The 15,688-nt window shown below is 38.0% G+C and overlaps 1 protein-coding gene across 4 annotated transcripts in view; it reads right to left on the bottom strand.

The window, feature by feature from the left end:
* Positions 1–15,688, bottom strand: part of gabra1 (gamma-aminobutyric acid type A receptor subunit alpha1) — a 45,061-nt gene that overhangs the window by 15,258 nt on the left and 14,115 nt on the right. For all 4 annotated transcript variants that reach the window (XM_036142875.1, XM_036142873.1, XM_036142876.1 and 1 more), the window contains exons 6-8: positions 13,482–13,564; positions 12,378–12,521; positions 10,750–10,902 (exon numbers count right to left, since the gene is read on the bottom strand). In XM_036142875.1, coding sequence (XP_035998768.1) covers positions 10,750–10,902; positions 12,378–12,521; positions 13,482–13,564 — 380 coding nt within the window. The remainder of the gene's footprint in view (positions 1–10,749; positions 10,903–12,377; positions 12,522–13,481; positions 13,565–15,688) is intronic.

Raw genomic sequence — 15,688 nt, 5'->3', positions numbered from 1 at the left:
TGCATCAAATCTTTGCCCTTTTGCTTTCACAAATCTTACACAAATGCTTAAAAAAATACAATTGAATGCAATCACTTAACATCCAGCTGTTATATTGGTAGTTTGTGCTTATAGGTAGTTGCTTTTAAAGCAAAAATCAGGATTAATTAAAATACTGTCTACATGCGTACATGTAAATTAGTTTTTGTTCTCATGGAAGTATGATGATAATGAGTTGGAACTCATAATTGCATAATGAGCACATTAGGGTTGGATTTCATGAAACAAGTGAATGATCGTAGTGGTTCTGTGGGGACTTATCAAGCAAATTCTTTTGCATCCCTCAACCAGTCTCAAGAAGGAAGTGGTCTTTATGGATATGTCAACATTCTTGCTGTGTCATTTCCACTCCATGCTTTATCAATAACACGTGCCATGAGGGCAATAATAAGTGCCATGAGGTTGTCTGTGGTTTGTGTCATCTCTGATTATCAGAAAAGGGTAAATAAAGTAAAAATGTGGATTGCCGTGTTGATTTAATGACTGTGCCGATCACCACAGCTGCAGGGTATAACTGAAGCAGATGAACACAAATATTTCTGCAGGACTCCCAACAATGTCAAGCGCAACCACAGGCGTATAACCACCATGCTCGCATGTAACAAAACAAACATGCCCGGCTCACAGCTGTGTGCAGATGAGTGGATGTGTAAAAATATCTCCACATGCACACCCAGTACACACTCACATACAAGGTACTATTGCTTAATGAGCAGATACATTAAACAGCATAATGGGAGTGCCAATAAATCCCAAGCCAATTGCTTTTAAAGTGAAAGAGAAGGAATCAAGCTAATCTTTCGAGCCCTGCCCCCCATGACAGTCAGAGTCAGAGAGATAGAAAGGAATATGGAAGGGAGGGAGGGAGTTAGGAGGATGGAGAGCACCATATCAACACTATCAATGGCTGTTTCCTTTCGGGTTTCATTTGGAGTCCAAGTAAATAAATTGCTTACAGTTTTCCACTACACCAAACTAGCTATAAAGTAATCAGCCTCTTAATCGGCACTGTGATAAATAAGATAACTTTACCCACTGCTGTGTTTTTAAATTGCCTATTCATCTACAGGGCAGGCTTTAGGGGAAAAATAGTGCATAGCCTTTGCTTCATAGTGACAAACTGTAATTTAAAGAGTCATTTTAGTAGTAAATTTGTTCACATCATTGCTGTGTCTTTGTCATGTTTGGACACCTGATCACCTCGGTGGAAAAAGAAAATCTTACAGTATGACAGTGGTTATTTATCTGTAGTACTGGCAAAGCATTAGATGCATGTTAATGGTTGGTAAGAATTACAACAGGAACAAACAAAGCTGTGAATTGGTGTCAGTGGGAGAAATGTCTTTTATGTGTCTTTGTAGTTTAGTATTTTCTCCTACAGTGAGCCATATATATATATATATATATATATATATATATATATATATATATATATATATATATATATATATAAAAACACAATTTGTATTCCTGCAGGCTTTATCAAGATAGTATCAGAAATTAACCTCTTGTTTCCGTTTACCTTCTCCCATTGTTTTCTGTGTTTTCCTTGCCTATAATCCCACTACACTTTATTTCTAGGCATGACTCACTGCGTTGATCCTGGTGTATAACTCTTGGTACACCTGTGGATCATAAAACTGGTTTCTGCTGGCTACAAAAAAGGCATACCAAGCTTCTCTCACTTCAGCTACCTAAGTCTACCTCAGGCAATACTAGGGGTTTAAGATAAAGTTTAGGATAAGCCAGGTCGAAACAGCGATACCTTTGGGGATCTATGTCAAATGTACTATCTTACAAAACTCTTGTACCTCCACAGATATGTTTGTTAAGTGATTTAAAAGAAAAAAAATCAGTGGAAGGGTTTCTGACCAGAATGCATGTCATTTACACCATGCTGCAACAGTCTGTAAACCCATTACCTGCTGATGAAAATTGTGGAGTAGTTCTTTGGATCTTTCCTCTCTACTGTGTTATAACTAAGTTAGAGTTAGGCCAATAAACAGAGGCATGAAAGGGGATATGAGAGGTGGAGAATGTAGAACTGTGATCAAATCTATCGAAACCCCAGTCCTTGTTGTCCCGGGTTCGTCTCCTGGTCCGTAGACTGTATCTTCATATTTTCTCCTCGCTCAACTCTATTTCCTGTCTTTGCACTTTTAAATAAAGACCACCAGTGTCACACAAAATATTAAAAAAGACTGCTAATGTGACATTATACCTCAGTATATGGCTCCCTCTGGCAATATGAAAAACATTGTTTAACTGTCAAAAGCAAATAAAAATTCATACCAAATGAGAGACACTTTAAGATTAACCTTTGCAACTTTAGAGAGAAGAATCATGTTATTTCACCCTAGGGCAGCATCTGGTCCTCTGCTGCATGCATAAATACATTATAGTTGCACTTAACATCATTCATCCCCTCCTGCAAATTTCATTTATTGCCAAACTTTAAAATTATACATGTAGTTGCAATAAAACATTTGCTCACAAATGACACAGCAGAACGTGGTTGTGCGAAAATGCAGCCAGCGATAAGTGTTCCAGCTCTTTAGTTGTGTTGTTATGAGTATGTCAATCAGAATGTGGCTGTGGTTGGTGGTGGAGAAAAAGTTTTCTCCAGATGCTTTACGCAGAGTTAAGCTGCTTATTTGGACGTCTCTATCCAGCTCAACTTATTAAGGTGGTCTGAAACATTTCTGTCAATATTATCAAAAAATAACAGCAAATACAAGCAAAATAAAACTAACAGAACAAAATGGGTAAAGACATACACACACAAACATACAAAATGTGCATATTAGAGCATCTTGAATAACCTTTATCTGCTAAGGAGTTAAAATATTTTAAAGTGAACATCGTGCAAAACTGTCTATACTTTTCAGATGCTTTTTATTTATTTATTCTCCAGTTATAGTACTATAATTCTTGTCTAAATCATATCTCTGGATATGAATTGGTAAATTGGACCGGTCTGATTTCATCCATAAAATGGATCGAAACTCTTTATTTTTACCTAAATCTATTTTAAATTTGACTACAGTAGAGAGCAAAGAACCAAATAGGAGCCAGCCTGTTTAAAAAAATAAATAGAAATGGGGGGTTGGGGGAGGGAGGGAATCCTAAAGAGGACCAGATAAGAATCCAGGGTGAGTTAACTGATCATTTATCTTATTTATCAATGCATTGTATGTTCCTGAAAAATTTGTAGGGCTGAGCAAAGTGACTGAATGTGAAAAAAAGAAATTAAGAAAATAAAATCAATTGCATACATAAATCAAATGATGGATATAATATGCACACAGAAACATAACATTTACATGAAATAATCACAGGTAGGAATGTCTCCTTTCCAAAATAGATTCTAAATAGGGTATCAGTGATTAAAATTATTTTGAGGCCTATTTGCAAACTCACTTCGGTGAGATCTGAATAAAATAATAATAATAATTAATAAGAATAAATAATAATAAAATTATATATAATGGGTGAAAATCAAGTCAGAGTGTGGGTATTTTAGTTATTGAGTGAGCTTATATTAATTTCTCTTAGTTTGAGAGCCACATTCGTCAAACAGAATGTGCAAACTCTGTTAACGATAATCTGTTGAAAATGTTCAAAAATGTTTAAATGATTTAATTAAACATAAAAGGATTGTTGGTGAAGATGTTCAGTCATCCAGGTAATGAATCCAAAAAAGGTTAAAAAAAATAAAACAATTGGACTTCTATTCTGAAGCTGAAGACGTTTCGCTTCCCATCCAGGAAGCTTTCTCAGTTCTAAATGTCTGGAGTAGTGTGGAGTTCTAAGATTTATAGACCTGCAGGCGAGGCCTCATTAGAGCTTAGATTCACTTGTAAATTCAGAACTGATCGCCCCAACAATGGAGAGTCGTTAGGCTCATCATTTGCCTGGCTCACAGGAGGAATGTTGCGGTGGTCACATGTGTGGAGGTGTGAATTGGGGTGAAGCTTGGGAGAAATCATACCTATCATTGTGTTGTATGTTTTTGAAAGTTGAAACCTGAGCCCTACTCCTCTATTTAAAGTTGTTTTTTTCTCACCAACCAACTTTAAACAGAGGAGTTTTTTTTTACTTCAGTAACTTTAGATTTTTGTCAGATGTAAATGTACCTAAGCAAAATAATATTTTCTTTTTAGAGAAAACGTCAACCTTACACTACTTTAAAAGTGACCATAGTTATGCAGTTTAAAAAATGCTGTATTTTAATTATATAATTATATGAATCTAGATCTCTGAAACCAAACCAGAATCTAGCACTCTTCTGTGAATACATATGGCATTTCCATGTTGCTATTGGTGTATCCCCTGCTGCTTTGATTTTACACATCTTCTTCATAGATCAGACATATGATAAATCAATGGAGAATCAAGATGAAGAAGGCTGCTGATCTGGATGGTGTCACCAAAAGGATACTCAGAAACAGAGCAACCCAGCTAACAGCTATATTCACCACCATTTCCAGCCTGTCCCTACTTCACTCTATTGTCTCCACATGCCTGAAGTCTGCTACAACAGTTCAAGTACCAAAAGGAACGCAGTTAACTGTCTGAATGACAATCACCTGGTTGGTCTCACCCTATCATCACAAAATGTTTTGAAATACTCATCCTCTCACACTTTAAAACTGCTCTTACCGCTGACCAGGACCAACATCAATTTGCATACAGAGCAAAGAAGTCAACAGAGGATACAGTAATAGCAGTTCTCCACATCGCCCTGAACCACCTGGCAAAAGGACAACACCTACATCAGGATGCCGTTTGTGGACTTCAGTTCTGCCTTCAACACTATTATTCCCCATATTCTGGCCAATAAATTTAGCAATCTGGGCCTAGGCAGTTCACTGAGCACGTGGATTCAGGATCTCCCCAGGAACAGACCAAATACCTTCCAGATTGGTAAGCACACATCAACAACCTTCATCCTGAATACAAAGACACCCCAGGGATGTGTCCTCAGCCCCATTTCAGGATTTCCCCCACTGTATTATAAGCCTGGTAGGCTGTCAGGCTTTATGTGCCAAACCGCCACCCTCACCCCTTGCCAGACTAAGCGTTGTTTGTTTATTCATTTTAAAAAATGTGTTTGTATACATCAGTAACACTGATATCAAAGGTTGTTAAAATTTCAATAATCTATATAAACTGACCCGTTCATATCAGCCCAAAATCTTGCTCATCTTCTGACAACAGCACACAGAGACACTCCCATCAACTATCTGCAGCCAAACATGCTCACCTGATCCGATTAGTGAGCTGCTGGTGGAAGTTTTTAAGTCACCTGACAGGTGGAGAACAGCCAGAAGAAAACATGTTACCCTCTTTATTGACAAGATAAACACAAAAGGTTTTTTTTGGAGGACCTTTCCCCGACAGACGAACAAGAAAAACGAAATGTTGAATGGTGCTCCATGCTAAGCTAGCATTAGCACCTGTTTGAGCTTCATTCCGCAAGTTATAGCGTTGCTAGAGGGGCAGCAGATGTGTTATTGGATCACTGTTGCCCTCTCGGACAGACATTTAGACCCGCAGACTCCAGAAGAAAGCCACAGTCATTGATTTCTGTATAAAATTTAAAATGTACTTTCTTATGGATTGAATGGTTCACAATGTATGCTGAAATCTTTGGAGTAAAACCCTGGGCATTTTCTTTTCTCTCCCCTTTCGCCAGGAAAAGTTTCAGAACCAATCCACCAGATTCTGAAGAAAACCTTTTTATCGCAAAGCATTCCAATTAATCACAGCTATGACTTAAAATCCCTTGTGTGAGATATTTCCACTGCCAAAGGAGAGTTGTTGAATTTAGGTATGGAGCTTGATGAGGCCATTTTAACAACAACAACAAAAAAAAACATCTCCATTTTAGCCCTTGTTGTTTCCCACAGTTTATTGAGCCATTGGAAGATTAAGGTATCTGTATTTAGCTCCATTCATCTACCCATCAACTCTGTTTGGCTTCCCTTTAATTTTTTGAAGAAACATGTCCGAACAGCATGGGGCTCCATCGATCATGTCTTAATGTGCGGATTACGGTGATGTCCTGATGCTTTCCTGGGTTTTTTCTGTGCTGAAAACAGCATATTGAACAGAAGGTAACATTTTGGTCTCACCTGACCATAGCATTTTTGTCCACAAGATTACTGCATCCCTACTTAGTTTGTGGTGAAATGTAAACAGGATTGCTTATGGCTTTCTTTCCACAGGGGTTTTTGTCTTGCCTCTCTTCAATAAAAGGAAGATTGGAGGAGTGTATAATTAGCGGTTACCTTAATCTCAGGTTATGGGTTGAATGTGAGATGTATAAAACTTGGGATAGTGCTTATAATCTGACCCCGATTAAATGTTGGTTTTGGTTTACTGATGTTTTCTAGCAAACCTCTGAGTCCTTCATAAGACAGCTGCATTCATAGTGAAATTAAATTAGACTCAGGTGGTCTCTGCTATGTAGGTGACTTCTGAAGACGGTTGGTTGCACTGAATTGGCATCAGACTTAAGGGGTCTGAATGTGATGATTCTGATTTTGATACTACCTCACATCATGGTTTTCAGATTTTATCTGTTAAAAAAAATGAAAACCAAGCATGCAAAATTTCAGGTTAATACATTGGAGTTTGTTGCTGTAACATGGCAAAAGGGGCGAAAAGGTCAAAGGACGAGTACATTTGAGGACACTGCATCAGTCAGTATCCAACACAATACATCTAGGAAAAGTGTTGAAATGTTTTAATAAACAATGTAAACGTCTGTTTATACAGCTCATAACAGGTGTGTTTGTTGTATTCAGATACATGCATGCACACGTTATGGATGTAATCCCATGGAGCACAACCAGCCCTGATTGCATGGGGGGGCACACACATGCCCTAGATAGTTTGGATCTAATCTAGGCCATCCTCAATTCCCCTCTACACGTGACAAGCATTGCAGGTAGAAAGCTTCAGCACACATGCAACAAGCGTGCACATGCATAAAAGCACACCTCGACTCATACAGCACCTATTAAAACATTGCAAGAATAATGCTAAACATGCTAGAGACGATAGAACTGCAAAATATGGTCCCTCTGCAACAATTCAAGGGGAATCTTTTTAAGTAGCGAGCCATGGGAGACACTGGCATTAATGAGGAGAATATGAAGAGAGAAAGAGTGAGTAAGGGAGGAAAAAAAAGTAGAAGGAAGTGCATAGAGTGAGGTAACTCAAGGACATTCTGGCTGCTGCTGTGCTTTGCTGCTGTGGAGCATGCTGCAGACTAGCAAGAGCTTTCTTTTTGGTTGGTGTTATATAAGACCTTACTGTGACAGAGAGACAAATGCACACCCCATATCCAAAGAGACTTATTTCATACAAACACACATGCACATTAACTAGGCAATGTGCACACACAAGCAAAGACATACACACACACACACACACATCACACACACAGGCAGGCAAATCCACACACACACTTGTAATCTTCCATTCAGGGCACGTAATTCTAAATTCACACTGAGCTCTCTTTAAATTCTACTGCAGCTAGCCACAGCTCATTACAACTCTTGTTCACCTCAATGGAACAAACACAGAACAGGACACTAGAGGATAGAAATATTGTGTAGTAAGTTTGGTGTCAGTGAACAATTGACCTATTAATCTTTTTATTGTCCTTTGACACTTTTTGTTGTTGTTTTGACAGATTTGGAAACAAACCTATTAGCTTTTGGGGAGCTGCATTAATAACACTGTTTGTCATTGGTCCAAGAAATTACTGTGCCCCCCTCAAACATCTTTGCGCCCAAGATCAGCAAGTGAAAAACAGCAAGTCATAGTGCATCCAAGGTGTTTACTGCCTCACTGACCATTTCCCCTGGTTTTCTGTTGCTATGCTTGGATAAGCAAAAATACACCTGGCTCCAAAAGTTTTGACAAGATAGAAAACAATTTCTAAAGCGATAAAGCATTCCAGTATTTCCCATCTTACTGCCTTTCTCAATTTGTAACCAAGAAGGTAATCAAAGTTAATACCATGAAGCATCCTAAATATAATGGGGCAACTGCATTTTTAGATGGCACATTCCCTCATACTGAGATACAGCCATGTATACAGCACTACAAATGGCTTTTAACACTGCATTAAATGCAAAAAGTGTATGTGGTGCAAGTGGTAGATGTTTAATTGACTCATGACACTTCTGTGTGTAAATGAGTTTGATTTACATCTTGAGGAATAATTCATTTTTGCCCAAGACTTGCGACCTGTCCAGGGTGTACCCTGCCTCTCGCCTATTGACAGCTGGATATAGACACCAGCACCCCTTGTGATCCCACAAGGGACGTGTTAAAAAATGGATGGATGGAATAGTTCATTTAAAAACAAGACTCCATGCTGTTAAGTAGCACTGGGGATCAGATTTAATTCTAGCTGTTAATAGAGGGCTCCACGCTTCTCCAGGAGTGAATGCTGTTTGTCGGGACTTTGATGCAATCAACTGGGTTCCCTTATAAAGGAAATGTTTGACCAATCTGTATAATCTGACCCAATCTGTATAATCTGATTTAATTTGACTTTGTAATGTACCTTGAGATGACATGTTTCATGAATTGGCGCAATATAAATAAAATTGAATTGAATTGAATTAAATAATGGACTGGCTGACCATAACACTGGCAAAACCAAATGTGCTAGTAACAAACCATCATCAATGGTCAATCTAACATTTGAGTTGAATTCATCAAAAAATCAAACAAAAAAGCTTGAATGGCTGATTAAAACCAGAGATATTTTTATTATTAAGTTGTCAATCAATAAAGTAGTTAATAATTGAAAACTAATGATACATATTTTTATGTTTTTTTTAAGAACTAGTATGTAATTAATGATAGAAATCAAAATTGTATCGCACTATGGTCCATAAAAGTCATTATAATGGAAATTAATTTGCACTTATCCATCCATTAATGCATCCATAGTTTAGCTATACCTGTTCTTATAATAATAATATATGCAGTAGAATCAAGTCTGATCAAAATACAGTTCAGATCAATTTGATTTATCACAATAAATGACAGTCATAGAGTGACATTCAGATACACATATACAGGCTAATGTGATTGTAATTGTAATGCAGTGCAATCAAAAGCGGCTGTCATAAAATCATATGCTAATTGGTAAAACGTTGGTGCAGCAACTGCATCAGTTTACTTAACTGGCAGCATTCCTTCTTCCTGAGATGTAATGATGTATGCCATAATAATTGGTACAAACAGACTGGTTTACCATATTTTTGGACCATAAGGTGCACATGATTATAAGGCTCACCATGAATTAACGTGTCTATGTGTGTCTTTGTCCACACATGAGGCACACCGGATTATAAGGTGCACTACATATTCTTCCCAAGTGTATAATATCACTCCGCCCCTTCACATACACAGTTCTCTTCTGAGAGAGAGAGAGCTATCTGGCTCTGTTGGGAGGTCAGAGTAGTTGGACTACACTGCCCTGTTTCTAACATAAGACCAAAAGAAACGTAACCTTTATGTTGAATTAACTAACTAGGTTTATTGTTGCTTGTGTGTAATCCAGGCATGGGCTGTCTAAACGCTCCCACATACTCAGGCGTACTGTGCGCATACTGTGAGCTTGGCGGACTCTGCCCTCACCGTTCATAGACGTTTCACCCTTCATAGTCGCGCATACTTTTGCCTACATTTCTTGTGGCAAATTTATACATTTCTCACACTTTCTGCCAGTGGGACGGAGCAGCGGAACAGATGGTAAAATGTGTGATTAGCTAGCTGAGTCAACTACGCCCAAGAATGTGGGGGCACTTACATGAATGCACTTCTAGTTTCGACATTACAGTCAGGCAGTCTTGTAGACAGCTCAAGGGGTCTGATCAGGTAGTGACACAGTGTACCGTAATGCTCAGAATATCCATTGAGCGGAGCGGCTTGGTTGCTGACCAAAGTCGTACTTACACATTGTAACAGATTTTTGAGCGCATTGTACCACATAAAATCAGTCAGTAAGCACAATGGTAATCATATATATGGTGCACCGGATTATAAGGTGCTTCCATCAATTTGTGAGAACAATTTAAGGAGTTTAAGTGTACTGTATAGTCCGAAAAATACGGTCAGACCTTCCAGCTGACCATAGATTTACAGTGTTTCTGGCCCCACTCAGCCCAGTAATTTAATGCATTAAATGACTAATGGACACACACACAAACACACACACACACACACGGCTTTAGGAAAATCTAGTCTGCCTTCCATGAATTATTTTGAAAATATGGATGTGATGCTCAGTCAGTTTCGTGTTGGTGTGACGTAGTCTGCGTATACTGAGTCCAGCATCCGGAAAAAAAAAAGAACCGTGTCAAATTTTACTGGATGGCCAACTGCATGGCGCCATCCTACGCCACCCTGCGGATGCTGTGTAAATGGAGTTGTTTATTATGATTGGCCGTATTTACTGATGAGGTCACATTGGAGTGGGACGGAGCGGAACCAGACGCAGTGTAAATTGAGGGTGATTCTATTCATTGATTCTATTCATTGCTCAAACCTTATGTAGGCCTACTTAAGAGCGAGTTCCTAATGTATCATTATTGTATCTTCCACACAGAATTTTCAAACAAACCTCAGACCAGTAGTCACAGATGTTTATGTGCAAGGAAAGAGTCAACAACTCACCAAAGACAGTTCTAGCTGGGACAGACTCTCTGTTGAGCCAGAAGGACACTTGGGAGAGGATAACTGTCATAATGCAGGGTAGATATGTTTGGATCACAAAATAACCAATTTTCCTCTTCAGGATGAAGTGGGTTGTCATCACGACATACTCTCCTGTTTCCAGCAAAATATGACACAGGGGAAAGTTACAAAAGATGCACCGAATTAAAATAGAAGAAATAGACAGACATGCAATTTGGAAAAAAGTGTTGTTTGTATTAAAAAAAAAGAACATGTATATCACTGAAACTTCACATTCAAGATGCTAGTTTGATTTAGGTGAAATTAAAATTGTTGCTACGTATGTTAAAACTGAAAAAAAAAAGACTCAAAAAAAATTAAAAAAAGGAAATTACTTTAACAGAGCCAACTATTAAAGATTATTCGTCCACCTTTTTACAAAACCATTAAAGAACCCTCCTCAACTTTAAAATCTTCATGGACACTAGTAAAAATATATGCTGATGACAGAGTGACATAAAATATATAAACAGTTTGTAACCACTGTAGGAATACTGTGACCGTCTTATGACTAACCGTGACTCACACTCAAGTTTGCAACTACTATTTCTGTTTTGTTTCCCAGGTAACTAACCAGTAATCCCTAATATGACGCAAACATGGGAGTGCTGTCATGTTCAGTTTGTCTATGTCGATGGGTGTCTGTCCCTACCAAATACACTTTAAAATGAAATGAAAATAAATAAGGCTGGGTTGTGTGTTCCCCAGTGAGGACTGGTTAACTACCCATTAGTACATGATTAGTTCCCAATGTGGTCCCTGCTAGTTAACCAAATTTTGTATACGTTATTATAAAGTGTTATCAGGATAACCAGGATTTTTATTAGTACAAACCTAAAGGAATATGCTACAGTGTTGAAGTGGTCTTTATTTTAATTGGTTTTCTCTCATTCAAAACCTAAAAACCCGATTAACCTTTAACCAAATAATTCTACATTTAACTGAGATTCTTTATAATACAGTTTAAGATGGTTATTTTAGTTTCTTTTAGCCATTTGGACCATTTTAGAATCTGACAAGCCACAAAACAATTTATATGCACAAACCTGGAATTAATTATTTTACAATTATTTCCGATTCTATAAAAAAAAAAAAAAACGTATTGGATTTGTGAAATTAGTTTTCCAAAAATGTTCTAAAATGTTCCCATGTCTCGTTCCTGTATTATCTCGTCTCATGATGTAGGGTTGTTTTATTCCTCATAGAGATGACTGATAATATCATTGCTACTAAAAGTAAAAGGACCAAGCTCACCACCGTCAGCGTGTGAATGTGTGTGTGAATGACTGAATGTAGTGCAAAGAGCTTTAGCGATATACAAGCACAGGGCATTTACCATTTAAATTTTTCTGACAGTGATCCTTAAATATAAAATAGTATATATAGAGAGAAAGTGTCATCCAATGAAGCACTGCTTTATGCATGCAAAAAATTAAATAGTCCAAAAAATTGCTCCTGGGTCAATTTATTTTGTACAGTAAATTGGGATAAATAGTGTGGTGAAAAACTAAAGCAAAATTAAAATATATAATCAGGGACATGGAATATCTTTTGAACTCAAACTCTACCTGTGCTTGACTGCACCACACCAGAATCCACATTCTGACCCATCAGATCATACTGGTTTAACCTGGAGCCATCCTCTGCCACCACCACGGACTGAGCAGCCCCTCTGGTCCACACGTACACCACCTCTGCTCTAGTATAGGCATCTGAGAAGAGACAGAGAAACAATATATTATTCTCTCTGATTATTTTTGCTTCTTCAAAGCTTCATAATATTCTAAGTGAAATTAAAGATAGACTATGATCTAACACTGTTTTTCCTTTCAGCATCAAATCACATCATGTCTATATGTTTTCTCATCTCACATGTTATTATGTGAGATGTCACAATGTGCTGTGCCACATCCTGTCATTCTCCGTCTCATAAGATAATAAGAAAAAAATCGTCCCAACAGAGTAACGTGACCTTAAAGCAGCAAAGTCAGTCAGTTTTTTTTTTTTGTTGTTGTTTTTTTCCCCCCCTTCTGGCCACACAACCTGTCAAAGCTGCAGTGTGGCTCGGCCACTGCAGAGGAAAAGATGGCTCAGCTGCAGACTGCAGAGCCAGGAAGAGAGCTCATCACTAAAATATTTAGGAAGTTAGTTCAGTTTAAAGGCGTTTAAGGCTTGGTACTCTCACACATACTGTGCAGCTGTCTGAGGAATCGCAAAGAGGGAGCATAATCACGTTTCTGTTGCCTCAGTGTACCCATGTTGTTGTTTTTCCATCTTTCCTTCCAGAATTTCTGATTTTCTAATGAGTAGGCTATGTTGTATTATTTTCCCGTTGCATTTTTTTCCATTCTCAACTCCAGGCTATATCAATCTGTTCCCTTGATGTGTATTTTTAAGAAAGATGCAAGGCCGTCTCAGCTGTCACCAGTGAGCAGCTGGTGTGATGCTCTGGTACTATTATGACAGGAACTTCAGGCTGCACGCCTGCAAGACTCTTAGAAGGTCTATAAAGGTTGAACACTGCCTTTCCTTTATCTGGAGGCAGTGGCACATTATGCAACACATGTATTTTTGTGTGTGAGGGGAGGGTCATGTGTGTCTGGTATGTTGATTTTTTATTTATATTTTATATTTTATATGTAAGATTTGATTTAACTGCAGAGACTACTTACAGCTGCCAAATTTCAGGGGACAAGCATGGGCATCCATAGGGAAGTCTTCCAGATGCATGGGGCATTCTGCTCTTACAGTCAACCTGGGGAAAAAAATATCATATACACACAGAGTGAATTTAAAGTTACAATGGCGGATAAAATAAAGGGATCAAATCACTTAAGTGTTATGGACAGACAGCAGCTAAGCACTACCATAAATATACTTTTTACTATCTCACACTGAAAGAGAAGTCAAGCTAAACAGTCCCCCCCCCCCCCCCCCCCCAAACAGAAATGTTCCAGTTTTGTGAGCTTTGAGCTTTGTTTACTTATGGCTTGGTTGAAAAAACAGCATGTCAGACCACCCGTGACACACTAATCTCCCATCCAACGCTCATCTCACTCATCTGTGACACCAATACAGGCTCTGCCTCTCCCCTCCCCCCTTTTATTAAACATGTTGAAACAAATGTTACACAGTCCTTGCTTTAGATGTCTTACATTACCACAAGACTGTGGGATGCTTTATTTTCTGTACTGTCATGAGGGGATTTCTTAACCCCTATTTTCTAGTGAATGCTACTGAGATGCCAAGAGACGTTCTGGGTGCAGATTTAGTCTTCTGACTTACACATGTTATATTGGAAAAAAATATAAATCTTTAGGTTGAAAGAGACATTATTCATATTGAGCACTGCATTTGGACCATATGGGATAAAACTATATGAGGCTCAGCAATCCCAAAAATACATCTGATATCTATCAGAAAAAAAAATCCTAATAAATGAAAAAGGTGAATATTATTAGTTGTTACACCGGCTTACAAATGTATTAATCCTCCTTTAACCTTCCCACATTTGTTTACCTTACAACCTTAAATCTCATGTTTTACTGGGGTTTTATGTGAAGAATCCTCATAAGATAGTGTGTTGGAGTGGAGTTCAGAGAACATGATAAATGGTTTTCATAATATTTTACTCATAAAAATCAAGTTTGGTGTGCATTTGTATATAGCCACCTGAGTAAACAATTAATTAAACCTCTTTGTACAGCTGAAAGTCTTTTGGGATATGTTGTCCACTTTTGTTTTCCTCATTCTTACTTGCAGAGTTTCTCAAACTGATTCTTTTAACAGATCTGTCAAATACTATTTAATTATGGCCACAGACTGGTTTTGATTGAGATCTGGACTGTGATTGGGTTATTCCAACACCTTATTACATGCTTTTTGAGGATCTACTCATGGGGGGTCAGCTTTGTTTCTTTTCTCAAAAACAGTCAGACCAGAAAACAGTGTATCATTCTACGCAGGCTATCTTTCTGCGTAGTTCATATTCTCCATTTAGAGTACACCATCAACCAAACAACCCCCCCTCCGCTCCCTCCCTGCTGATACCGACTGGCTCATATAATGGCATGAGTCGCGCTACCATGTCTGACTGCTCCACTCAAGCAGATGATGGCAACTAAACAGGGGAGCTTTTATGTCCGAGGGTGTTCAGGAACAGAGAGAATCAGAGTGGCAGAAGTTTATTTATGAGGAGGTACCACACCCGAAGTCGAACTGCGGTGAAGTTAGTTTTAGTTTGGATATTGCATATTTGTGCTCCGCGGCTTTGGCGGTAACTGCCTTCTATTCGAGCCAATACAGGCAGGCTGATCTGGGGCTGCCACTTTCAGACAGGCACATTTGACCGGTTTTTCAAATATAGTTGTAGCCAATCAGAGTGAAGTCAAATAGGTAGAGCTGCGTATCATTAATGCACCCAACCCTTTTACTGAGGAGGGACATTTGGCGTGACAAAACAACAAGCTGACGTTATTTTTTTTTATGAAATTCTTTGAATAATTTACATATGCAGCAATATCAACAACAAAAAATAGTTTACACAGTGATGTCATGACACCTTTGAGCTCTTAGTGTAGGTCTGTAATTGTTTTCGTAAATGTTGTCCAACTTCCTAGTCCCTTCCGAGAAAAAATCATATTAATGGCATGATGCCGCCATCACCATTTCCAAAGAAAAAGGGGCATGCCACACTTTTAAGATTTGTAAGAAAAAATGGAAACATTCAAAGCACTGTATATATATATATATATATATATATATATATATATATATATATATATATATATATATATATATATATATATATATATATATATATATATATATACATACACACAGTGTGTGTATGTATATATATTGTGTATAGCCTATATTT

Source organism: Fundulus heteroclitus, chromosome 11 (assembly GCF_011125445.2).
Source record: "Fundulus heteroclitus isolate FHET01 chromosome 11, MU-UCD_Fhet_4.1, whole genome shotgun sequence".
In the NCBI taxonomy this organism is placed as follows: domain Eukaryota; kingdom Metazoa; phylum Chordata; class Actinopteri; order Cyprinodontiformes; family Fundulidae; genus Fundulus; species Fundulus heteroclitus.
The sequence above is the reverse complement of the archived record's forward strand: the minus strand, read 5'-3'. Positions and strand labels throughout refer to the sequence as shown.